Here is a 27,807-nt window from a genome sequence, read left to right on the forward strand (position 1 = left end):
CTTTTAATTCTCGTTCTATTTCAGCGTCTAAATTGCTCAAGGATTTTGATTTTTCGTTTAACTGGTCTAAAATTTCTTCCAATACATTTACATTTATACTACTATCATCTTTATTTAGTTCGGTTTCAATTTTCTTTAATATCTTGGACACTCCGGTCCTCAATACCTTTCGTTTCGATTTCAGGTTAGCAATAAGATCTTCCATATTATATAAAAATAGAAAATACAGGCTTACCTTGGCTGTTTTCGCGTAAAATGATATCCAAAATTAAAAAACACAAACTTCTAAATTGGCCAAAGGTTCCCGGCCGATGCGCCATATTGCGAAAGGTGGTTCTAATTCTAAATGAACTGAAATACTTCAACAATCTACAAAAATAATAATTTTATTTACAAAGCAACTTTGATTGCATCGAAGGTTCACTGCTAACTAACTACGTCGCAAACTAAAAACTAACATTCCTTTTCAGAAGCGAAGCGCCCTCTAACGGCGATATATAAATCATTTGGGGGATTTTCCACACACTCAAAATGGCAGTCGTAAAAACACACAGAAATTTCAGATGATTAAAATTAAGGAACTTCTGCTGACTTTGGCCAAAATTAAGGACTTTTAAGGACCAAAAATAGATTCCAAAAAATTTAGGGACTTTTAAGGACTCTTAAGGACCGTACGAACCCTGTTCCTCCATGACAAGTAAAATGCTTCTGCGCTAACAATATCTATTTAAGTAAAGAGACTACCTTTTTTTGGACGCTTTCACAACTGTGTGCAGTTACCCCTTGGAACAGGAATGGAACTTTGGGCATCAATAGCTGAACATCAGTAAACAAATGAAAAAAAAAGGTGCACTAAAATACTTTCAGTCACTTCAAAAGAATGATTGGCATGTCCTTTAACAACGCCTGAATACAATGAGCAATCCACTAAAATGCATGGAGGTAAGAAGTAAGAAGAGAAGCTCTAACCTGTTTTCCCCGTACACTGCTTTCAAGCACAGGTGATCCCTTCGTGGTGACCAAAACATTCAGTGACTTACCATCTTACCATTAAGATCAATGGGTTTTGACATGATGAAATGCAAATGTTTTATAATTGAATCTTAAATATACATATGAATGCATGTATTTTATCTACAATATTTCAGAGTACTAAAGTATATGAAAAGAATATACTTTTAAAGAACATTTCATTCTCAATGGAGTTAACTGCTATACTTTTCACAGAACAGTTAAATTTGAATGAACCATTTTCAAAAGTTTTCATTAATTACATTAGGTAAAAAATTTTAAGGTAATTCAATTTTATTCGGTTAAGGATTACAAAAATTACGATCAAATTTTATTGTATTAATATTAAAATTATGCTTTTTTTCTCTTTTTTTTCTCCTATTTATAGGGCTTTTTCCTAAAATACTTCCTCAAATATGACAAGATTTTATAGCTTCTGAGGCATCTTTTAAATTGAAAAACTAAAGTGAATTTATAATTAATGATCCATTTCAGAGTTTCTTAAACTGTGGGTTGCGGGATCTTCAGTGTGTGTGTGTGTGGGGGGGGCACCAAAAATTTTAGCAATTTTGATATTTCTTATAAATTTTTACAGAATGTATCTGAAAATTGATAAAGATAAGACAATACAGATAAAAAAAGTTTAGAAGCATTTTTTAAAAAGTTGAAATGTTCATTTTACTTTAAAAATTAAAGTTAATGACCTAAAAACTACAATGGTATATTACAGTACAAGTGAAGAAACTGATAGTTTCACTCGCATGTGTCGGACTTGCACAATGCCACAAAATTTATGGGGTCCCCATCCTAAAAAGTTTAAGAAACCCTGCTTTATTTGGTCCATTTCAAATTAGAGCACCTTTTATTTTAATAGTGAAATACGTTAAGTATTGGTGCTCATTTTCCTGTAATATGTAAATATTTCTGAAAGGGAATTTTTTAAATACTATTTAAAACTTTTAACTGGGTTATTATAAAATGTAAGGGAATAATTCTTTTAATTATATTTCAGATTTTTTTTTTTTTTTTTTTACCCTCAATTTCAATGCTACACATTCCAGAGCTCTTTATTACTTCCTTAAGTATGCATCTCACAGAATGTGCTTTACAGTACCTTTTAACAGATTGCTTTCCAGTACGAAGAATTCTCGCTTAAATAGTTTTATAAATGTATTTGTTCACAGGATTTCAATTTATGTTCACAATTTAATATTAAGGTTATTATATATTTAGATAATATTTATAAATTAAATACATTTAATAATTAGATTTTTTCACTTCATTAAAGGCAGATACATGCTTTTTTTCCAAGCATATGCATAAATACCCATACATATTTTTCTTTTTTGACATGTGCAAATCTAATTCCCGTGCATTCACTATATTTTTAAACTAATTTACAATAATTTAGCATATACCCAAATTTAGCCGAGCCGAGTGCCGAGCGAAGTCTTGACTCTCGAGAAAGGAAGAGGAGGAGTTGGCGCCAAAGCTTTGAAGCAGTGCTTTCACTCAGTGCAGTATAGTGGGAGGTTGGACCCTCCTTTCTTACCTCCATGATTAACATGATGGGGGAAAGCAGGTAGGGTTATAATAATTATTATTCATTCTATATTTTACAACTTTTGTTTTTGCTTTATATATATATATCCCATTTGTTTAACTTGTCATAACAAATTAAATGCTTTAGTACATTGCATATTAAACGTAAGAAATTCAAGCACCTAAAGCATCAGTAGCTAACTAAACTAAGATTTTTGGCAAAATTCACATATGTGTCTTCTATGCATTCAGCATATATTGTTTTACGTACTGACTATGGCAATGCAAATTTATATCACAGAATAAAATATCACTCACTAACACACATTTAAACATACACTTAAAAAAACTCAAGCCTCATTAATACAGTCAAAGTTTTTATTAAATTCAAATGACATCAAATACATACTTTTCTTATGATACTACAGTTTTATATCTATACATTACCTATTGCTACATTACACTTTCCCTTAAACTGACTCTGCTTTTGAATAATTCAAAATACATTTGTACTTTTTGAGTTTCCTTTATACTCTTTATTAATATTTTCATAATACTTCAAAAAAAGCAAACAGCACATAAATGCATTTCAGTTAAGCAAATATATACACTTCATTGTGCCAACCACAAAAGCAATACTTATTTATATAATTTTAGATAGATATACAAAAATACACACTAGTTAATACTCAAAAACACAGTAACAATCTATGAAACAATCATTTATGAATCAAATTTTTCCCATAAAATGCTTAATAGATATTAATTTGAGTAAATAAAGAACAGCATTTAATTTCATGGTATTAAATTTAGTGAATAATTGACATTTAAATATATTTAAAAAATTTGAAATATCAATTATGTTTATTTTATATAAAATAGAATATTTGAATTCATTTAGAGTTATATTCTGCCACTTTATTTGTTCACTTAAAGAAATATTTATGCTTGTTTCTATCAGATTTAATAGGTAAGTTTATCACATATTTCATCATAGTGTAAATCAATAATTAAGTTTATACTAGAAAAGTTAATCAAGTTATAAACTAAAAAAAAAAGTACAAAATAATAATGGAAATCTTTTAATAGTTGAACCCCTAAAATTTCCTACAGTCTTGTATGCAGAAACATTGCAGAAATTTTTGTCAAACACTGACACAATTATTTAAACTACACTAATTATTAGTCAATTTTAACACGTAGTATAATAAAAATATTCTATTTACATTTTACAGCCTTACAGAAGAATATTTATATAAATAAATGTAGTTTAATATGCTACATTTTCTCACAAATAATGGGAAAAAGACAAAATACATAGTTCAAATTTCCCCATTTCATTCACATCAGCTTCAAATAATTTTAATACTTATAACATCTTATTTTTAATGCTATCACTAATTCTTATAAAATTCTTTATAAAGAAAATCTACAATCATTATATTCCAGTTCATTTTAAAATAAAAAGTATATGATAAAGTTCGATATTTTATATTCAATGCTTGAAAAAATTGACATAAGTAGTAAACCAATAAATTTTCAGATTGGAAGTGGGGCGTGACAAAATGACTGGCTACCAGCACCTGAAATGTAAATTTTATACACACACACATGCACAGATATATATATATATATATATATATATATATATATATATATATATAAATTACTTGTTTCTTACTCTGAAACTGCCTATCCTCACAATAAACCTTTTATCTCATTGGGGGGGGATTTATCATAAAAATAGCAATTTTTTATCAGTTCTTATTTATACGCAATCAGTGAAAAATGTTCAGAATTTCAATGAACTCTAAAAATAATGCATTAAAAAGAATACGAAGAAATTATAGTCATTATGGCTCCTAGATTATTTCATGAAATAAAAATTACTCTTAATACAATGAGATTACTAATATGAGGCATATAAAAGCAGCTGAGGATGTAAAAAATGAACAAAAGGAGTATTTTCGTTAAAGTACTTTATACGCATGTGATCTCAGTAATAAAAAAAAAGACAGTACATTTTTATAATAATGGCACAAAAGTTATAAAACTATTTCCTTTACTTGCATAATTAAAAAGATCCAATTTAATATGACCGGAAATATTTTACAATAGTAAATAAGGAAATATTCTACTTATTTACATGAAATATTTACGAGTTATGTTATACTCTTAGCCAGAGGCAAAAAAACAAATACACTTACATCACAAAATTCAAGAATTCAATTAAACTGATTCAAAAGATCATATCTACCGATATTATAGATTTTCTTTCTAAACAAAAGGAAGACAAATCTTCAGACATCTTTTCTTCAGACAAAAGGAAGGAAGGAATAAGCGTAGTAAGCTTACTTTTTTCGGGGATGCAATTTTCTTTGTGTAAAGATAACAGCTATATTAAGAGCCGATAGCATATTTTTAAATAGTAGCTTTTATAACTTTTAAGACTAGATCATTAAAAAATTAGGACTTATAATTTTTTTAAAATTCATTTCCAGCTGATTCCCGAACACAGGAAGATTCACATATAAAGACATCTTACAATGCCATTAACACAAGAATCTTATTAAATAAAGCAAACTAATTAAAAGGCTAAAAATAAATTTATCACAATTTAATCAAAAAAGCAGATTAACAAAAGTATTATAATACACAATATGATTAAATACACTGAACATGGCACAAAGAAAAGAAATATTTGAAAAAAAAGCAGGTCAATTGCTACTCACATGACTAGATTTCAGGCATGGTGCATCAGATAAACTCAAAATGAAAATTCATGGCAAAATAAATTTTGCCTTTTAGTATTTCATCTAACAACAATGACATAAAATAACACAACATAATTTTAATGTAGATCAATTCTATACGAAAAATTATTTTCCAAGATTTAATACTTGTGCAAAATTTCATTATTTTAAAATTAAACATGAAATGCTGGTCATTATAACGTTTAAGGGTCAAATAATTTAAAATTGCCTTTAAATTTTATATGCAAAAATATAAAAAATAAAAGGATGATGAGTGCATACAAGTATTTAGCATGCTTTAGTGTATGAAATTCCTCCATTTCCTCCCATACATTTATATGATTTTAGAAACAAATTAATGATGGTAAGGATTTGCCTTGTATATATTATTACATATACCAAGGAAGAAATTCATATAATAAAATTATAAAAATAGCTCCTTGACAAGTGATTATTTTAAGACAAGATAAAGCACATAAAAAAAAAAAAAAAAAAAGAACAAAATATCACAATACACTGATTAAAATAAACACAAATAGTTTGAATTGAATTATAATGAAAAATAAGCTCGTAACATAGAACATATTTTGCTACTCTTTGATGACATACAAACAAAGATAAGGACATCACATAACACAATCAAGTTTTACTGTTTCAGCAGCTTGAAAACATTGGAATTAATTTTCTTTGTCCCTTTATTTCACAAAACAGGGGGGGAGGGAGTTCAGTTGTCTAAAAGATAATAAAAACTATAAACTATTTACTCACTGTTCTAGATGAAAGTGCTTAAAAACTGTCAATAATGCTAAAATCAAAGTATGATATGACAACTTGCCTTACTTCGTCATTACAGTCCCCATACATCAAATTGCATAGAAAGTTGAATAAAAATGCTACACTTGAAAAATATGGCGGTGCTGTGTTTTTTGTATCAAAGATATATATTGATACTCAAAATCATCAAATACTTAAATCAAATCCTTTGAAACAAATCCTTTAGTAGCCTTTGAAATTAATATCAGAATCTTCTAGGATTACTTTCTGAACCTATCAGATGCTTCATTCAATATTAAAATCTAAATACATCAAATTTGCAATCAAGTTTATCTATATTTGATAAAATATATTATAAAATAGCATATAATATTCAGTTATAGTTATGAAACATTTTCAGTTACTGTATTCTCTCATGCATAAACCCCAGCTTTTTTTCCATAAAAAAATTTAAATCAAGGTGTAACTTATACATAAGCATGATTAGAAATAGGTATATACAAAGAAGCAGCAATGAAGCATTATGTAGTGTATTTAATGATGGAGTATAAAACCCATTGTTGCTGACTACCGATAGAAACGACACTAAGAGGTACTAAACACAGAAACATGTTTCTGTTATGTGATAAAAATTTTCTCTTATTGTATAAGTGCTTTTTTCATTTTAGCTGTTTTCACACCTGCAAACGAAATATTATAGATGCTAAACAGGCTATCTGTGGTTTAACCTTGGAGAATTTTTTTTTTTTTTTTTCTTAAAATTTGAGGAAAAATTAGGGTGACTTATACACATGGAAATACAGTATTTTAATACATTCAATTTTAGATATATATGTGCCATAATACTAGTTTCAAGTAGAAAGTAATTTTCCACCCCCAAAATAGCATAATTACTCCTTTAAATAGCAGATTTGTAAAATGAAGCAAAGAAATAAATATTAAAAAATACAAAAAACCAAAAAGCTTTATATTGTACTGTTTTTAACAATCAGATCTGCATTATCAGATTTATAAAATATTTTTGCTAAATAAAAATTCAAAAACTGAACATGAAACAAAATACTAATTCTACATTATCAAGATACACAACAAATTTCAGAGGTTCAGCTTTAAAAGTTTTGCTTACATTCCATTAGAAGATAAAATACATTAACAAAATTTCAAATTATTAAAAGCATTTTAAAATGTGTTTTGAACTATGAAAACTTAATTATCTGTTAAGTACAAAAGGTAATCAGACATATCCAAATATATCACTACAAGGCAATTTTCAGATTCTGAGTACTAGACTCTCAGTGCCACTAGATTTTTGCATTAAAGAAAGATTTTTAAAATTTTGTGACTATATCAAATATTTATGCTAGATGGATGAATTTTATTCACCGTTCAGACTTCTGCTTCAAGCTATAAAACTAAAAAAATGTGCAATATCACTATAATAATGAACAATTTTTATTGAATAAAATATAAAATTAAGTACCTATAATTTTATTTTCCCATAATCAGATTCCCCAATTTTCAACAAATAGCAGAAAACTCCCACAGAAAACAAGAGCAATAACAGCTTCATATATAAGTCCACATCAGTGAATAACCAAATGAATTTAATAACGGAAGGTCTACATAACATGCTAACAAGCCAAAACAATTTTCTCAAAAAAAAAAAAAAAAAAAAAAAAGGGGGGGTACCCAAATTTAGCTGCCAGGAAAAATTACAAGACACTTTAATAGAAGAATAGACACAAAAATCTTGTCCCATAAATACTCTAAAGCATACTGTTCTTTATAACTACAAATAATCAAACGGAATGATATGCTAACGTTGCTTTAAAGCAGTTCACTTTTGCCTTAATATATGACTTGTAAAAAAAAAGGTATATTATTCTTTTGCATTATTAATTTAAATTTTTTTTTCATAATTCATAAGTACATATAAAACTAATGTACCAAAAACTTAAAGGTAAAAAATTAGACTATCAGAAAACTAAAATTTGCTACTCTTTTCACCTTAACATGAGGAAGAGGGAAGTTGATCACTGTTATAAAATAGACAGTGTTTAAAAAAGTCTATGGTCTTTTTACAAAAACAAAAATATGTCGCACAATAGCTGTTTGACAACGTTTTAAGTACACTTTTAGATGACACAAGATCAATAAAATAATTTACTTAAAAATCCAACAAGAAAGCTTGAATTGTGAAAATTTTAGACCATTACAGAATTGAATGTAACTATGAATGGGTTTTGGAAAATAAACTTTCCAAATCCTTAACTTTCTAACATGCTATTTATTACAAATATTACATTAAAATACATATAATATACAAATATATAAAGGTTCAACATTATATTACAACCAGTAAACAGTGTGCATATATGGAAAGTGAGAAAATATTTCGTAATATTAAAAAATGTTTAAGAAATATATAAAAAATAAGTTGCATGAAAAAGCAAAAATAGTTTTAAAAATGTAGCTCCTTAATATACTTGAGTTTACTATTTATAAGATGCAACAGCAAGTCAAAATTCTTTACAGGAATGGGAAAGAACAAATTTCAAAAATGCTTTTACATGAAAATAAAAGAAAACAACTGATACATTTAACTCTAAGATATTCTCCTTTTGCTTCACTGTCACAAAGCGTTACGAATTAGCACACAGCTTTCAAGCTAGGCTGAGTTCAAAATTTAAATAAAAGTAATTGAATTTTTAGTCACAAGGCATTCACATAGATGCTTGAGCAAGCTTCAATGACTGGAAAAAAAAAAAAAAAAAAAGGCCTTGAGAAAACGTGATATACACAAAGCACACACATACAATATTATATAATAATATATTACTATTATACTATTTACGATCTTAAAATTTAAAAAGATGAAAAAAAAAATGTGTGGCACTCAGATGATCAATATGTATTAATGTTTAACAATGTTTTTATAAGAAAAATTATGCACAGTGAAGTTTGATTATTTTTTCAGTGATTTATGTGCAAAATTTGAATTATGTTGCAAAATAAAACAAAATAATCGATCCACCTTCATTTAATTCTTAATATAATTTATTTACTTCATTTCATTTAATCTTATCCCCAAGTCTCAAAACACAAATGCAACTTTTAAGTGAGATTCGTTATCTACCTTTTATTCTCCCATTCCCATGCAATTCATATTGTAGTGAGGTTCATGCATTTGCTTATTTGATTTGTAAGAGAATCAGGAGTGGGGTTACTACTATGATTCTAGAGTAAAATATATCAATATTTATCTAAATTTGAAGTTTTTGGCTAATTTTATTTTGTAATTTTCTGCTTTTATAGAAAAAGAAAACATTTTCTATGAAAGTACTTATAAATATAATGAAAATAAAATTAGTAACCAATGAACATACTACTGTGTGAATAAGTTTTGTAATATACCATAGGAAGATGTAAAATAAAATTATACATAAATATTGGTGAAGACAATTTAGAAAAAAAAAAGTGCCCTAAAATCAGTAGGGATGGAATTAGCACAATTTAAGTTTCATTAATTCAATATTGGCCTAATTAAGGTGGTTGGTGCATTTTTAAGGTCTCTTAACAAAACGACTGAAGCTGGAATATTAATAGGCAGAGCCTGTAATAGAAAACAGAGCCGCAAAAACCAAAAGCTCTGAAACATTCAAAACCTTTGCTTTAAATTCTTCAGTCTAATTTGCATTCTGATGAGAGCTAACAAAAAGGAAACCTTATAGTAAAGGTCCAAATCATAAAAATTGTTTAACACGTTGACTGCCATGTCACCTGTATTTGGGCGACGGCAAAAACTCTGATCAGGCTGCTTCATCGGAATCTCATTTGAGTAGTTAAGAAGTTAGTAGGTATTTGGAAAGGTATTTCCCAGCTCATAAAAAGACTACTAAATTTTTATAAAAGTAATGTAGAAAAATGATCTATTACAAAAATTATTTACAATTTAATGCTCCGAAAAATTCTATACAAAGTTCTGGTTGGCCATGGCAATTTGTACAAAACATTGTCTTTTTTTACATATTTTAAGCATTTGAGTATCATCATGAAGTCTTTGAGTAATATAATCTACAAGCACGTTTAATGCTTCATCCAGAAGTTTTTCAGATGGTAATAATATGCCGACTTCAATGAACTACAGTATTACACTGACTATATTTTAAAATAAAATACTCTTCATACTTGGCATGGCCTGTTATTACCATGAAACTAACTTGTTTAGTTAGGTGGGTCGAGCCGCACCCCCTACCGATACCCTTCATACTTATTTTACATACAGTCCCCACTTTTTTTGGAGGGGGAGATTTGGTTTATCAATTAAAATTGTTGGAGTGATTTTCTGAAGGTCAGGGGCAATGTTATCAGTTAGCTCTTTGTTTTTTCACTACAGCAGTTCTCTTTCGCTTTCATTTAAAAGTTTTGTTAGCACTGCCTTTCGAGTTCTAGACATCTGTTTAATTTTATTTTATAGTTTATATTTTCTTAATTGTAGATATAATATTAGTTTTTTTTTTTTTTTTCTGATTTTTAATTATTTTGCAAATGGATCAGAGAGGGCTGACCATTTCTGAAGCACTGAAAGTGTGAATTACCTTCAGATAGTGAATCTGATATGGTTTATAGTTTGGTTTATTTATGGCAAAGCACACTAGGGCTATCTGCCTAAGGGAAGGGATGACTTTCTAAGGGAAACTGACTCGTATACACATTACACGTGGGGAAAACCATGAAAACACCCATGCAGCCAGCCCGTTCGTGGGGTTCGAAACTCAGATCGAACTACCAGTGTTCAGCGACTTGACCGCTCGGCCACTGGTGAGCTGAATCTGACACGGATCCCGCTACATGTTCAAAACATGTAGTGTTGGGTTGTGTTTTTTCAAAGATAGTGTCACTTTTTTTTAAAGTAACACCCTGGAAAAAAATAGCCGCAAGTGTAAATATGAAATGCGAATAATGTAAATATCATATACCCAAGTTACTTTCTTTTATTTATGCACGTGTAATCATCATATATAACCAAAAAGAGCTTTTTTGGGGGAAAGTGTAGAGTAGTAGGCCTCCCCGTGGCACACCCTGGGTAATGCTAAATCTGCTCCAGTATTCAGAATCTAGTGTTTTTTAAATCATAGCAAAATCTTTTACTCTATTATGCGCTTCCCAGCAATGCTCGCTTCAGCACTCTTTTCCAAGCTCCATTCATTCAGTGAGCCCACTTCAGGCACACCCACAGAATTAAAACGCTAGGTGCATAACAAACATTAACAAAATTTTACCTGTGTACTCTTCTGGGCCTCATTAGGCTGCCTACCATTCCCCCCCCCCCCGAAATTCCAACTTTAAAAGATAGAGTGCCGGAAAGGGTTAAAAGGCCTGCAGGAAGTGCTGTTGTTAAAATAGTTACCTGAGAAAAATAAACAAACAATATAATCTCCGACATTCTCCTAAACATCGCTTAATGAAAATACGCTGCATGGCTAAAGGCACCAACCCTGTATCAAATCAATTCCGATAAAAGTCCTAATGTTTTAACCTTTAACTGCTGTGAGCGGTCTCTCAGACCGTGCAACATTTTCCATTCAATGCTTCCACCTCTTAGAGTAATTAATAGGTACTGCCACTCTTAGTAGCTTCCTAAATCAGTTGTCCAAGGTCACATACCAAGTTGCATTTGGCTAGCTCTATTTTTTCTTTTATTTAAAAAAAAATTTCCCCCCCCCTCCCTCAGTGGTCTGTGGGACCGATCACAGCAGATACGATCCAAATTTTAGCTGATAAAGTTCACTTTGCGTTGTTGTTACATATTTCACTTTTTTATAAATGTTCTTGAAATGGCTTCAAATGTGTGCAGGAAACGTTCTATATATCTTACCCAAGACCAAATTGAATAAATAGTTCGAAACTGGTCTAATTTACAGTTCTCTGATGAAAATTCTCATGATGAAATTATGAAGAGCGACCACGACACAACTTCAGAGATATCTGCCGATGAAAATGAAAATCCATGCTCTCCTTCTACAAGAGATTTTTTTTATTGGAAAAAATGAATTCAAATGGTCTATTCAAGAAACCAACAAGGGTGTTCGAACTTGTAGCCACAATATTATTCTTCATTCAATCTATTCAACTGCTCGTCGAACCGGACGTTGGCCTATGGCAATATTCTTCAGAAACTTGGATATCTATGCAATAAATGCATTTGTATTATTTCAATCTTATCCCATTGGCTTCGAAAATGAAAAGAAAAGATTTCATTAGCAATTTAGTTGGTACAGTCTCATGTAAAACGGAGGATAACTTCATCATTTTTACCTAAAGATCTCAATAAAGAGCAATAAGAAGAGTTTTTGGAATAAATGATGATGAAGGAAACATTGCGATCAAAGACAAAAAAAAAATTTAGATAAAAAGAAGAATGTACTATATTTGTCCACCGAGCAAAAAAAGGAAAACAGCTTACAAATGTATAGTATCCAAAGAACCAGTGTGTCTACACTGCAGTAGAAAAGTATGTATAAAATGCAGCTCGAATTATAATTTTTAAAATAAAAATAAATTTTTTATATTCTCATTAAAGCATCCTTATCGCAAATATAAAATAAAAAGGTTGAATTTTAAAATTTACTTCTTCCATCCAGATACGTAAGCAAAGGAATTATTATCATAGTGTATATTTTATTTTAATGAACTGATTTAAGTACAAAAATTGCTTTATATCTTCATGAAAAAGTTAAATATATGAAATTAAATAACACTTATTCAAATAAGAAAAATAAAACAATATCTTATTTTGTTTTTAGCAGAAGCAGTCTGAGAGACCGCCGTAGTTATGCGACAATTTAAGTCACAGAAGTTAAAGGTTAAACCTCAAAACATTTTTTTTTTAACCTTTTACTTAACAGTTGCTGTGTTTTTGCTTGCAATAAAATAGCAACCATCAAAAACAGATTGTACTAATTCAGAAGTCAAACAACAACAATCAGCATTATATTTTTTAAATTTTCACAAGACTAGTTTCGATGGTTTTACCGAACAACCATCCTCAGCTGCAAAATCGCAAATGAACAAGATAGAAAATGATGATTAAGACAGATTGTACTGTCATTTGACAATGCATAAGATCTTCACTTACTTTCTATGTTATAAAGGTAATAACTCATTAACATATTAATCATTTAACATGAACATTTTAGCAGCATTTTGATACTTATTTCATATCATAATAGGATAAATAGGTTTATAACAGCTTGCAATAGTTCAGTAGTAAAATTTTCAACTTTTCTTCTAGTCTACACTGAAACATCTAATTAATGTCTTAATACTATTTTGACATTTTTGGTTCAATCCATAAAACCTACAATAAAGATATGCAGAAACTATATAATTTTTTATACCTGAATTTCTTTTTGAGTTGAGCTTTTAAACTTTTTCAAATTAAAGATGTTTTGTGAGTTGGCAACAGTAACAATTATATTTTATTTAAGAAGAGCTGTTAAGTAATTTTAATATTTTCTTTAAAAGAAATGTTAATAGCTTGGATGTGCTAGATTAATCTACCATTTTCAGATCAAATTTTAATTTTTAAAATTGCTAGATTTACTAAAATTTAATTAAAGTACTAATTCATTCATACATTTCTTAGAAGTATTTATTAACTAGTAAATTATTTTTCCTCAATTCTTTTTTGGACATTGTGTATATTATAAAAGTTCTTGCAAGGGGAGGAAACGAAATTTTGGATTATTTTTCGTTGAAGAAATGGTTAATGATATCTTGCAGTTACATTCTACAACAAAAAAAAAAAAAAAAAAAAAAAAAAAAAAAAAAAAAAAAAAAAATCGACGCACCAAGAAGGAATCATCAGATTCCTTTGAAATTACGTATGCATAAATGTTGTGACCAAATATGCAAATGATTAAAAGTTTCTGTCCAATGAATGAATAGTGTGATCTCCAGTGCATCCAGCAGATGTATACAAGCAGATGCTCTTGAACAGTTGTTAAAAATTTTTGTTGCATCGAGATTTAGGATACCTTTAAACGACTGAAAAAATGCCTCACCGCAGGATTCGAGCTCATTACGAGCAACTGTCAGAGTTTGAAAGAGGTCATATCATTGGACTGAAAGAGGAAAGTTGGGTAAATTGGAGAATCGCTTGTCATAAGAGTCAAAGCGATGTGCCGATTAGAAAATGTTGGCAAGAATGGGTGGACAAAGGCAGATTTCAGCATCATGATGGTAGTGGTTGACCTAGGGCCACAACAGATCAGGACAGAGTGATTGTCCAGCTGTCAGAGCGCCCGATTCATTGCTATCAATCATCAGATGTGCGACCCGCACACGAGTGTCCACCATGAACATTTACAGACGGCTGATAGAGTGAAATATACGCTCGTATCGACCATTACGCAACCTGCCACTCACATCTGCACACTGTTGAGCCAGATTACAATGGTGCTTGGCTTAATCAGGTTGGAATGATGCTGACTGGGAACATATAGTATTTAGCGACGAATCCCTCTTCCAAATGTGTCGGGACGATCATCGAAGACGTGTCTGGCAATGCCCAGAGTAGCTACTGCTTTCACTATTGCATTTTGTTCGTTCTTGGAGGCACACAGCACAACTGTACATCGACGACATTCCGAGACCTGTTTTGCTACCGTTCGTTTCGCAGTAGCCTGGCCTTATTTTTCAGCAAGATAATGCCAGTCCACTTACAGCATGTGTTCCTCTGAACTTTTTCTCTTACACCTTGTCAAAACCTTTTTTGCCAGCCAGATCCCTCTCCATCAAGCATGCTTGGGATATGATGGGAAGGCGACTGCATCTACCAGGAAATGTCTATGATCTAGTCTAACAATTGGAGTAAATTTGGCAAGAAATACGGCAGGAGACCATCCAGGTGCTTTATCAGTCTATACCACATCATGTGGCAACTTGCATCCAGGCTAGAGATCGGGCAATACCTTAATTAAGCTCATTACTTTGTAACTACATAACTCTGAAATAAATTATTCAATTGTTCTGAAATTTTAATCATTCTGTACATAATCTTCCTATCCACCAATTTTTGTCTGTTATAGAGTGTATTTTCAACTGCCTGAAGAATTCAGCACTCAGTTGAAGAATTTTAGCTAATTACGGGACCAAACACAAAACATAGATATTAAGTGGAGATAAAAATAGGAGACCCAAACCTCTTCTTCAACTGTCATTGTAATACTTACCAGAAAAGCCAGGAGGGGGGCTGAAATGCCTATTCCATGCCAAGAGACTATAAATACAGTACTTTTCCAATAAGCTTAAGATCAGTTTTTGGTATCTCAAAATAATAAATATGGTATTTTTATATTGATGCAGTTATACAAATTTCATAAAATATTACAAGCTTAATGTTTCAAACAATAAAAATTTACAATATTTCACTGCAAGCTACCAATTTTATAAAACACAGCAAATTTATATATTAAAAATACCATTTGCACACTCCTAAATAAATTAATAACCATGAATTACGAAATTGTTATTTATTGCCATCACTATATTGTAATATTTAATAATTTGTTAATGGCAACATTTAAAATTTAGTAACTTATAATGGGCAACACTTTGAATAGAGATATGAAATTAGAACTATGCTGGTATTGCAGTTCTCTGTTATGATTATAAATAGCATAGTTTCTAATAGTTATTCTAGTTAAATTAGTTTCTAAAAACTAAAAGTGCACCCTCAGTATTTTATACCGTGTCAGGAGTATTTTGCTTTCAAAATGGAAAGTTTAAAACCACCAGAGCCAATGAAATTTGATGGAAATCTTGCTTCAAATTGGCAAAGATTGCTGCAATTATTCGAAATATATGAATTAGCAAGTGGATTACATAATAATGAAGAGAAGGTAAGAGTTAATACTTTTCTTCGTGTAATAGGAATTTGAGGTCTTGAAATATATAATATATAATACATTTCTTGAAATATATAATACATTTCCTATAGAAGAAGGCAAAGAAATTAAGTGAAGTTAAAAGAAAATTTATGGAAAATTGTATTCATAAGAAAAATATTACATATGAAAGACATTTATTCTTTACTTGAAATCAAACCACGTCAGAAACCATAGATGAATATGTAACTGACCTTCGAAATAAAGCTCGAACATGTGAGTTTGCACAATTAACAGGGATAAAATTGTTTGTGATATTAAAGATGATATAGTGAGAGCAAGATTGTTACATGAAACAGAATTAACATTACAAAAAGCTCTTGATATATGCAGATCTGCTGAAATAAGTGCACATCAAATAAAAATCATGAAAGATGAGGAAACTGTTGTAAACTTGGTGAAAAAGAAACTAAGTAAACATAATAAGAATACCTACAAAGAGGTAAATACCGAGAAACAAAAGGCAAAAGTTTGTTCTAAATGTGGAACATCTCATGAGTATCGAAAGTATCTAGCATATGGAAAAATCTGTCATAAGTGTAAAAAGGCAAATCATTTTGTGAATCAGTGTAAAAGCTACATAATAAAAAATGAAGCAATAACACAAAATCAACAAAAACAAACAAAAAATATTAGCAAAAAAAGATAGACAAATTACATTAATAAATCACGACTCTGACGAAGAGTTAGAATTTTAGGTAGGCACATTAAACCTTAATTCAGATAACAAGGAAGAGAAGTGGTTTGTTGACATTAATGTAAATAAAAGTAAACTAAATTTGCAGTTAGATACTCGAGCAATGTGCAATGTTATTTCTAAAAACAAAGTGAAATTGCTATATGTTTCGATACAGAAGTCTGAAATTAAAAGATTAGTTACATTCTCTGAGAATAAAATGGATACTTTAGGGAAAATAGTACTTAACTGCCAATATGGAAAAAATAATTATGTTGTGGAATTCCAAGTTACTGACAAAAAAGTACCTTCTATTTCAAAATTTAAATCATGTCTGCAACTAGGTTTGATTGAAAAAGTAATGTCCATTTACACTGAAGAGTTACTGGAGGAATACAAAGATGTATTTGAAAGCTTGAGTTGTTTGAATGGAGAATATAAAATCTAGTTAAAACAAGATGCAACACCAGTAATTCATCCTCCAAGAACAATACCCATAGCCATATGAGATAAAGTGAAGAAAGAATTACAAAGAATGGAAAATTTAAATGTTATTGAGAGAGTGAGAAAACCAACTGAATGGGTAAATTCAATGGTCACAGTTGTCAAACCTAACCAAATAAGAATATGTTTAGATCCTAGAGATTTAAATAAAGCTATAAAATGAGAACATTATCCATTGATGAAGTTGTCACTAGAATGCCAAACACAAAAATATTTCCTGTTTTAGATGCTAATAGTGCTTTTTGGCAAATCCAGTTTGACAAAGAAAGTAGTTTGTGTACATTCAATACACCTTTAGGCAAATACAAATTTAAAAGATTACCATTTGAAATATGTTCAGCTCCAGAAATTTGCCAAAGAAAATAAAGCCAAATAATAGAAGGTCTAGAAGGCGTTGAATGTATTACAGATGATATCTTAATGTGGGGATCTAATGAAAAGGAGCATGAGCTACGACTTAAAAAGTACTCGAGAAAGCATGAAAAAATAATCTGAAGTTCAATAAGGCTAAATGTAAAATAAAAGTTAATCGTGTGAATTATATAGGGCATGAGTGAAGTGAAAATGGACTAAAACCTGATTTTTGCATTTGCTAACTATGCTGGTATTGTGGTTCTCTGTAATATAATACATTCTATGATTATATAAATAAATAGTTTATAAAAACTAAAAGTGCACCCTCATTATTTTATACTGGCAGTTGAAATTTTATTTAAAAAATAATATATTTACTCCTATTTGTTGAAATAATTCAAAGTATCACAAATAAAAAAATTTTAAAATCCAAAGTACATATAATCAAAAAAATCATGTAGTTAATTCAATTTAACAACCCAGCTCCATAATAAAATATTCTTTATAATACTTCCAGACTCTTAAGATAGGAAAACCTCAATATTTTATAGGTATGTACAATTTGTCCCATATAAAATAAGTTCTTGTACATTGCATCAAAATACACACCACCTCCCATTTCAAAAAGCAAATGAGCATTTATTAACTTCATATAACTGAAAAACATGAAAATCAATCCCAAGATGAGCAAAGAAATTGCAAGTTCCTCGTTGTAATATAGTTTATTCCCTCTAATGTTCTAAACTTTGTATCCCTAGCTGGCAAATTAGATATCAAAATTAAATTCAAATTTACTATTCAAAAATACAGAGAACTGCACTAACAGTTCAAAAACATATTTGAATTAGGAACAAAAAAAAAAAAAAAAAGCTACTTTTGTTGGATTATGGTAAAACATGCTGAGGCTATTTGCTATCAAATTCTATCACCGATAAGAATAAAATTCGATAAAAGAATTAGAAATCTCGTAACAAATTTTGCAGCTATAATACAAAAACTTGATTTCGCGATTCTATTCGGAACTGCATTTTACAATATTAAATGTGGGAAACGTAACACATGAGAAAGATTTTGCAACTAACACTCAACTTTTACAAATAACCAGTATTTTTCATTTATTCAGATCAAATAGTAAGCAACAAAAACAGTTTCTATGTATAGTGATGACAATAAGTTTTAAAGTAGATGAGCAGATTAATTTCTTTTTTGAAAGATCCACTATCAAGATTCTTTACACTTTTAATTTCAAAAATGTTTTTTCATAGTAATCATTTCATTTCATAAGTAATCATAAAAATCTACATTTTTATAATTTAAAAAAAGGAAAGTAACAATGAAACTAATTTTAGACATGAAAAAAAAGCATGGCAAGGGAAGAAACATCAAACTGTGTAATCAAAAGGCATTTTTATCCAACTTTTTGTGGAAAAGTAGGAAATCCTATGAAGAGATCCTACGAGGTTCATACACATTTTTGCATAAGTACTTTTGAGGACCATCAATAAAAAAAATTAAGGACCTATCATCAACTGGAAACAGGATATAAGTTAAGACAATTATCTATGCCAAAACTCAACTTTTGTAATGTCATTCTAGGAATAAATCAGATCTGTACGTAGGGTGTATTCTTTAAATACCCTAATAGTTAACATAAATATAAAACAAATTTGAGAATAAAATAAACTTTAAAATAAAATTTTAATTAAGATTAAAATTTTAAATAATAATAAAATTAAAACTTTTACTGCTAACAGAAATTTTAGATCCTGACATTTTTTCAAAGCTGTGAAAAATTTTTACCACTCTTACATTTATTGTTTCAGTTGAATGAATGTCCAAGCTCAAAATTACAAGCTTCACCTCCGAAGTCTGATTTAATTGATATTCAACATTTGAATCATACAACTGAATTAAACTTTTAATAAAAAAATTAAGGGGAAGGGAAAAAACTCACATAAATGAGCAGCAAAAAATAAAAATAAATAAAATTAAAAAAAAATAACTGAATAAAATTACTTAGTAATCAAATTAATCTTCGGCAAATAATAAAAAAAGGGAAGGGGGAATGGATAATTTCCAAGCTAATACAGTTTAAAAATTTTTGAAACAAAAATAAAAATCAACAGGGTTAGTAGATAGTAAATCTGCTTTTAGTCCATGCATATACTCTTTTAAAATAAGATTATTAATTTATATTACAGCCAGGGGCGTAGCCTAGAGGGGGGCAAGGAAGGCATCTGTCACCGTGCGCAGAATCCAAGGGGCGCCAAACTGATGTTACAACATTTTAGAATTAAATGTTTTCCATTCTTGGCAAGCAGTAGGGGGCGCGAAATCTTCAGTTGTCCCTGGGCACTGAAAACCCTAGCTACGACTCTGATTACAGCCCTGACCAATTAACTGTTGGCACATTTTCTTCAACACATAAATTCTATCCATAACACTTGTATTCTCTTCCATGCCTCAAACTAGGGGTGCAAAACCTTTTTAGCAAAAGGGCCACTCACGGAAATGACTTTGTTGACGAGGGCCAACAGCACATGCAAAAAAAAAAAAGGGGGGCAATGCAATAAGTTGCTTAATTTACAATTCTGTATTATATCAAATTTAAGCTGATTTGGAGACCATTACATATGAATGTAAGCAAGGAGGGCGAAGGGTTTTCCTTCCATGTGCTACTGGGACCAACACATCAATCAGTTTGAAAAAATTCGTAGTTTATGTTTGCACATTATTTAATATATAAATACTTTAATAAAAATGTGCACAAGTTAGCCATTGTGTGATGATTGAGACTGAATTTTATCAACGATTTTTAATGTACTTGGTTAAAAGCTAGTTGTTGATATTCTTAAAAGACATTGCAAGTACTGATTTGTCAGTTTATTTCTTAATTTTGACTTATTTAGATTCATTAGAGAAAACGTATGTTCACATATATAAGTACTACCAAACATGGTAGCACAACTGTTTGCATTATTTTTTAAGCACAAAAATTCAGCAGGTAGAGTTTTATAAAAGAATGTCTAAATCTGGGTTTGCATTAGTCAGAAGTTTGTAAATCAATAAGTTCCATTGGAACATCTGGAGTTTCTTCGACTACAACAGAAAACGGATTCAAAACAGTTTAAATTTAACTAACTCGTAATCTGTAATTAGAGTTTCAAATGAAGTAAGCAGCATCTTTATTTTATCTGATTTAGTTCTTTAAGAGTTTCTTCACACAAGGAAAATTGACAAAATTTTGACAACCAAGTTGCTTTGAGAACAGCTGGAGTTTTATTTTGAAGGCAGATACTGCACTAGCTAGTTGACTGATGAACTGGGTTTTCATATCAATTTTTTTATTTAGGTCATTCAGATAGGCTGTCACATCAACTAAAAATGCTAAGTCACATTTGAAAGACGATTCCTTTAACATTCTAGTTTGCTTGTCTTTTTCTTCAAGGAATAGTATTATTTCATCAATCAGCAAACCCTTTTCAAAGCCTTTAGATGGCTTAGCCACCATACTTCAATATAAGAGATCACTATGTGGCACATCTGTGTTTTCTAGGATTTCCTTAAATTGGCTGTGGTTTAACCACTTGCGCTAAAAAGACGTGCCACGCACGTCGAGATGCTTTGTCTCAATCCACGTGCAAAAATGAAAATAACAAGATGCACACGTCGCCTAACACTGAGATTGTTTATTTCTTGAGTTACAGCTCTGGAGTGCACTCTCAGACACAGAGCGGCGTAAATGAGACACTTTACCGCTTATTATATTATAGCGTACGGCACCGCAAAGTTTAGTCGTAGCGCAAGTGGTTAAACAACGTGAGCAAACAAAATTTATTGTATCTCTTACCACCTTCATTAGGAGGTCAAATCCATCAGCAAGCCACAGGTTGTGCATCCCTACTCAAACAATTCTATGTAATTTTCAAAGTTTAACTACTGTTCTAATTTAGACTCCATCAAACCTTCATTTTTCTCATTTTATACCCATTCTTTTAGACTTATATCACAGACGAAATTCGTTAGCTATTATAAAAGTCAAACTACTTCAAAGCAGATTACGAAAAAATAATTACCAACAAACTAGCAATAGCTGGTGTAAAATACCACTTCTTCCTTTGAAAACTGAAGCAGTGTACTGATTAATATTAAAAAGCACTGCACTTAACAAATAAAGCATCGGCTTTTGGTGGAACATTGCCATTACTTTACTGTTCAGTCACTGGCAATGAACATATTGAGCAGAAATAATACATTCTAATAAGTTTCTTGACCCCCTATTCTTATGGAAAGGAGGAAAAAAAGACATGTAGAATCTTCGGCCTTTTTAAATGAAATATATGATTTTCATGAGAAAATATGCACCGCTTAAGTTGCTAATTGCATACAATACTCCCCACCCCCACTTAATTTATCCAAGCATACTAATAAATGGCCACTGACCAATAAAGTAGATTTACTATTTTTAGTTTCAACTGACTGAAGCTGAAAATATTTTGATGCACAGAGTTTTGTCAATCGTTTTATAATATTAAATTATTTATACTTCGAAAAAGAGAGAAGGGAAAAAATATAAATATATTTATTACATTTGTTTAAATTGAGGGAATAATTTTTAAAAAAAATTTGCATTCAGGGCAAGAGCTGGGTGCACAAAGATTCAAGTGCTCATAACAAAACAGAAAAGAAATAAAATTGTGTGAAATTTTAAAACTTACTGATTTAAGTTAATGACACCATAATATTGAATTTCTAGAATTGATCTGCTTTCTGAAAAATAGATGATATTTTGCTTCAAAATAAATAAAAAAATGAACTTTTGACATCAAAATCAAAAGTTTCTTCATTTAGCACGATTTTTACGAGTTCATTTTGATAGGGAAAAAAATCTTATTTATAAAAAAACGAGGAAAATTAACTTATAGTTTTGCAATTATTATTAATGAAAATTATTAAGGCAAAATAGTGATAAAATATTAACTTATAACAGAAAATAAATACGTGTAAATTAGACTTACATGCGTAATATTCACTCCAGTCAACTGACTTACGACTTGTGGCACTTTGGCAATAATATCCAGTATTTCTCCAGTTAATTTACTCGCTCCTATTTCACTTTTGCCAGATGATACCATAGTAACTTTTCTACACTGAGAGAGAGGTGCTGAAACTTCGGCTGCCACCTAAAATGTTCAAATGAAAACAAAAAAACTTTTTCAAATTTCTAAGAAACAAATTTTAAATTCAAACTGAAACACCTCTAAATAAAAAAAGTTCTACAGGTATGTATATGTCAAAATATTTTGATATATACTGATACAAGCACACAAGATATGATGCTCATGAAAACCTACTTTTTCAGATTAAATCTTTATTAAATTTTAATAAAATTTTTAATTAAATTTCACTAAATTCTGAGTTTAGTACAATGCAATCTCTGAAATTCACAAAAGGATGAGAACATTTTTCTCTGAGAATTTCAAAGAAAAAATTATGTATTCAAAATTAGTTTTCAAAATTATTCAAAATCTACATTAAATATAACAGAAATGTACATAAATTTTACCAGGTACCAATTAAAAATGCAACAACTCACAATGGTATTAAAGCACCATTATTTTTTCCTTTATTTAGTCGACTATGGCAAAGCACTTAGTTAACTTATGGGAAGAATGCACTCACAGTCACATGTGGCCACATGCAGTCATGTAGTCGCATGCAGGCAAATGTGACTACATGCGGCCAGCACACATTCAACATACGGCCTACATAGTTGCTGAAAACCGAACCCAGATTTAACTATTAGTGTTCCACAATCTTACTTGGCCACTGGAAGTCTGTTCTAAATTAAGGTTATGTAGTCTTTCCTACATTCAATTTTAGCTACTTTTTAACAGTGTTGTGATCATGGAATAAAACTCGCTTTCAATACTTTAGATAGGACTAGAACTGCTTCCTTGTTTAACATATTTTCTCACTTGACATAATTCCTTCCTAAAAAGGACTCTTAATCCAATCCATTCTGCAAAAAAAAAAAAAATTGTCATTCTGAATTTAGCTGTTCAAAATGTATGAAAAAGCATCACAATTTGCTGCATTTCACCAAACAAGATATTCCACAATCGTCTGTTGCCTTTTCAGGTTGTGAGGAAGGAGAAACATCAGTTGATAATTCTAACTCTCCTTTGATTAAGAATTTAGAGCTCAATGAAGATGCAGGGTGTTTTGAACTGTTATCTCAGTGCAATCAAATAAACAAATCAGACTTTGTTAGTTTGCCTGTAAACTGGTTCACATATGATTTCAAGGGAAGCGTTATCTACTACAATTATTTATGTTAAAGATTCTTGTGGGAATTTTATCACTTGCAGAGCATTATTAGACAGTGGCAGTCAATGTTGCACATTTATCTGCAAGTTCACTTAAAGCTTGGAATAAAAAAAGAATAAGATTAACATCAACACTAACGAACACTGTCCTGGAAGAGAAAATAAATTGGCAGATACATTATCAAGATTTTAGTTAGATGAAACTGGGGATCAAGTAAAATGCAATATGTTAACATTTGTCATTTTAAAGTATCTTAAAAGTCAGATAAAATAAAGTAGATATAAAGTAAAAATCATAATAAAGTCAGATAAAATATAGTTATCCTAGAAGTCAGATAAAATAAAGAATGTTATATGTTAAGGGGTGTTGGAACCCCAAAATCTTCAAAAAATTGTGATTTCGGATTTTTGCATTTTCAAATTCTGTACACTTTTATCTTTCTAAAAATACCATTCTTTAATCCCTATGAAAATTAGAACTGTAAAAAAATCTAGTTTTAATTTGTCACTTACTGCTTTTATCAATGAGGATTTTTGCATAAAAACACGTTTTTCTCTAAACCTGATTTTTTTATACTCTGTGTACCTTTTCTCAGGAACTACTGCTCACAGGTATCTAAAATTTTTATGGCTTATTTATTAGGTTCCCTAATATTTACTGAAATGAGCTTTTTGTAATAAACTTAGAAATAATTTTTTAAAAATTTTTTTGTGTGAGAAAAGTGCTAAATTTTACGATGCCTAACAAAATATTCTGTAATTTACTCTAAAATTCAAAATGTTTCAAAAGCTCATTTCAGTATAATCAGATAGGTATACTTTAATTACAGAAAAAATTTCAAGCTTCTATCTACAGCAGATTTTGAGAAAAGGTACATCGAAAATGGCCAATTTAACATTGTTGGTATAGGGGTTTCTGATACCCCTTAAGGATTACTGATGATTTTCTAAATGGTGTGAATTAATACCATTATATCATCCTTCAACTAGTGTCTTATCAAATGAGCTTTAACCCATTCAGTACGGGCATGTCATATGTGCATCAGCAGCAAACATTATCTCACGGCCAGGTGTGTCATATTTGAATCACCATTTAATTCACTCTACCAGCCCGCCATACCACATTTGACTTTTTAGATAGAAAGTTTAATTAATATTTTTTGTTGCCGCTAGATGTAGCTGTATGCCTGTTATACGGAAATATATCGAAAGTTAAGTGTGTTTACCTTCATTCCTATGCAATGATTTTTATTTTTGGTAATTTGTTTCGGAATGAGAGTGAGATTTATGGGTAGGTGTTGAGCAATGTAATGTCTCTTTAACTACCTCATTTGATATAAAGAAATGCACGTACTCTCGCTCTCCCTGCATTGAGGTACTTTTTATTTTTATTTTTGAGACACAATCCCTAATTTGTTAGTGTTAAGTAATGTAATGGCTCTTACTGCCTCATTTTATATAAACAAACTCGGCTGGCTTTTAACTGTACTGGAAAAATGGCTGAAGGGAACACCAAACGTTAAATTTAAAAACTGCGTAGAATTTTACTCTGCAGAACAACTTCATCAAAAATGTTATTACATATAACAAAATTACAATGAAATAAGCAATATCCCTTAATACAAATATTAATTATCCTAATAAATTAACCAACTTCCTTTTGCAAAATCTTAAGAACTCAAATGGTATAAGGAGGTTAAGAACTTTGTTTCCTAAAAAAATCACTCAAAACTTTTAAATATCTTAAAGACAGTGAAATGAGCAATCAATAACATAAAAGAATACAAAAAATTCTGAAAAGCAAAGTATAATTAATGATATTTTATCTTATATTTTCAAGAGAAAAAAATTACAATGAAATAAGCTATATCCCTTAATACAAATATTAATTATCCTAATAAAAAATTAACCAACTTTTTGCTGAAGAAAAAAAATCATGCAAAACTTTTCAATATCTTACAAACAGTGAAATAAGCCAAAAAATAACATGAAAGAAACTCAAAAAACAAAAAATTCCATGCAGAATTTTACTCTGCAGAATAACTTTATCAAAAAAAATCAATGAAAAATGTATTATATATATAAAAAAATTATAATGAAATATGCCAATCTCTTAAAAACAGTGACATAAGAAATACGATGAAAAATTGCTGCCAAATCCATATCTCTAAAAGAATGAAACTATTCAAAATGATGCGATTTCATCAAAAATCTATCAACAACAAAAAGACAGGAAAATTGTTGCCAAAATCGCATTTTTAAAGAAGTGAAAAGTGTACTCGGAAGCTTCATTTAAAAATTGTTTAAAAAATACAAAATATTATTTTTCCAAAATTCTTTTAGTAAAAGCAGTCGCAAGGATGAAAGTTTAATGTGGCCAAAAATCAAAGAAAAATAAACTGCACATTTTAAAAAATAAACATTTTTAGAAAAAATCCCGCTGAAAAGGTGTTAAGCTCCCTTTGCTAAATAATTTCCTATTTAATAGATTTATTGAAACACGAAATTTATTTTAAGTTCGTAAAATAGCTAAGTGCCTATGTTTCATGATGATGTGAAAATGGAGTGTATAAAGTAAAATCTCACTTTCCTATAGCCCATTGTGTCTCAAAATGACGCAATTTCATCACAAAACATAAAATTTAAATAATTCCAATTCGAATTTCGAAAAAAATCGCTTCGAGGTGCACTGGCTCTTGTCTAGATGCACCTATGTACCAAACTTCATAGCCGTGGGTCTATTAACTTACGCACAGCACGAACGAAAGACACACACAGACAGACTTTCTTTTATTATATGTAGAGATGAGACTATGTTCTCCATACTCTGGAATACTTTTAATTTAATTATTAATTTTTCTTATTTTTATTTTATTTTATATCAGTTATAGTGGAGTAGATGTTCTATCATTAGAGACTTTATTACTCTGAGTTTTCTCACATTGAGACGAATATTTTGTATTGCTTAGCAAAAGTTTCTTTCTTTTTTTTTTTTTTTTTTTTTTTTTTTTATGGCAAAACAAAACACTATCTGTCTGTAGAATATATACAAATGCTAAATGAGTGAAATTTGCTGAGTAAAATAGCAGCAGATATTATATTCCTGTGACTAATGCAATGTTGGACTTTGCACACCTGTTGCCTGTTGCGAACGGGTTCAAAAATTATAATGGACAGCAATTTGTAAGTAACCTTGAAAAGCTGTGTACAGACCTGAATGTAAAACACATGAAAATGACCATTCATACATCAATTGAATATAAATGGATCATAAACAGAAATGCTATGCAGATAATTTGTTATTTGAGAAAATAACACAACAGCTGAGACTTGAATAGCATCAGTATATTCTTTGCAATCTGCTAAACAAGAAACAGAAAAGTCACTAGCAGACTAGTCTCTGGGCAGAAAGATAATGAAATAACACTCTTTAATAAGTTACTTTTCATGCAGGAAAGGAAAACCCTGTTTTAAAAGATGTTCAAAAGTAAATTTATGCCCAAAGTCAGGGACCTGACTAAGTCCAAAGAGTGATAGTGAACAACAGTGTGTGTATTTAATTATGGCAAAGCACACTAGGGCTATCTGCCTAAGAGGAAGGATGCCTTCGTGGAGGACTTTCTAAGGAAAACTGGCTCGTATACATGTTACACATGGGGAAAACCACGAAAACGTCCATGCAGCCAGCCCGTTCGAGGGATTCGAACCTCGGACAGAACTACCAGTGTTCAGCGACTTTACAGCTCGGCCGCTGGTGGGCCCTCGATAGTGAACATCAGAACGAGTGCAGTACTTTTTTAAAACAATACAGAACAGTCAAGTTCCACAAATGTTGATCACCTCAATTTTTACAATGGAAGGAATATGCCCATGTTGATAGAAATGGAAAGTCAGGCAGAGATATCCCCTAGTAG

General features: G+C 30.2%; 1 protein-coding gene across 2 annotated transcripts in view; it reads right to left on the reverse strand.

Annotated features, from left to right (window-relative positions):
• Positions 1 to 2,917: 2,917 nt before the first annotated feature.
• Flo1 (flotillin-1) overlaps positions 2,918 to 27,807 on the reverse strand; it is a 63,186-nt gene continuing 38,296 nt past the window's right edge. Inside the window, exons 11-13 of one of the 2 annotated variants that reach the window (XM_035350340.2) lie at positions 22,583 to 22,747; positions 22,283 to 22,334; positions 2,918 to 8,833 (exon numbers count right to left, since the gene is read on the reverse strand). In XM_035350340.2, coding sequence (XP_035206231.1) covers positions 22,317 to 22,334; positions 22,583 to 22,747 — 183 coding nt within the window. In that variant the 3' untranslated portion in view covers positions 2,918 to 8,833; positions 22,283 to 22,316. The remainder of the gene's footprint in view (positions 8,834 to 22,282; positions 22,335 to 22,582; positions 22,748 to 27,807) is intronic. The other variant, XM_035350339.2, reaches the window with a different exon arrangement.

Source organism: Stegodyphus dumicola, chromosome 9, assembly GCF_044657685.1.
Source record: "Stegodyphus dumicola isolate Sdum_Otavi_A_Nest chromosome 9, ASM4465768v1".
NCBI classification, from domain to species: domain Eukaryota; kingdom Metazoa; phylum Arthropoda; class Arachnida; order Araneae; family Eresidae; genus Stegodyphus; species Stegodyphus dumicola.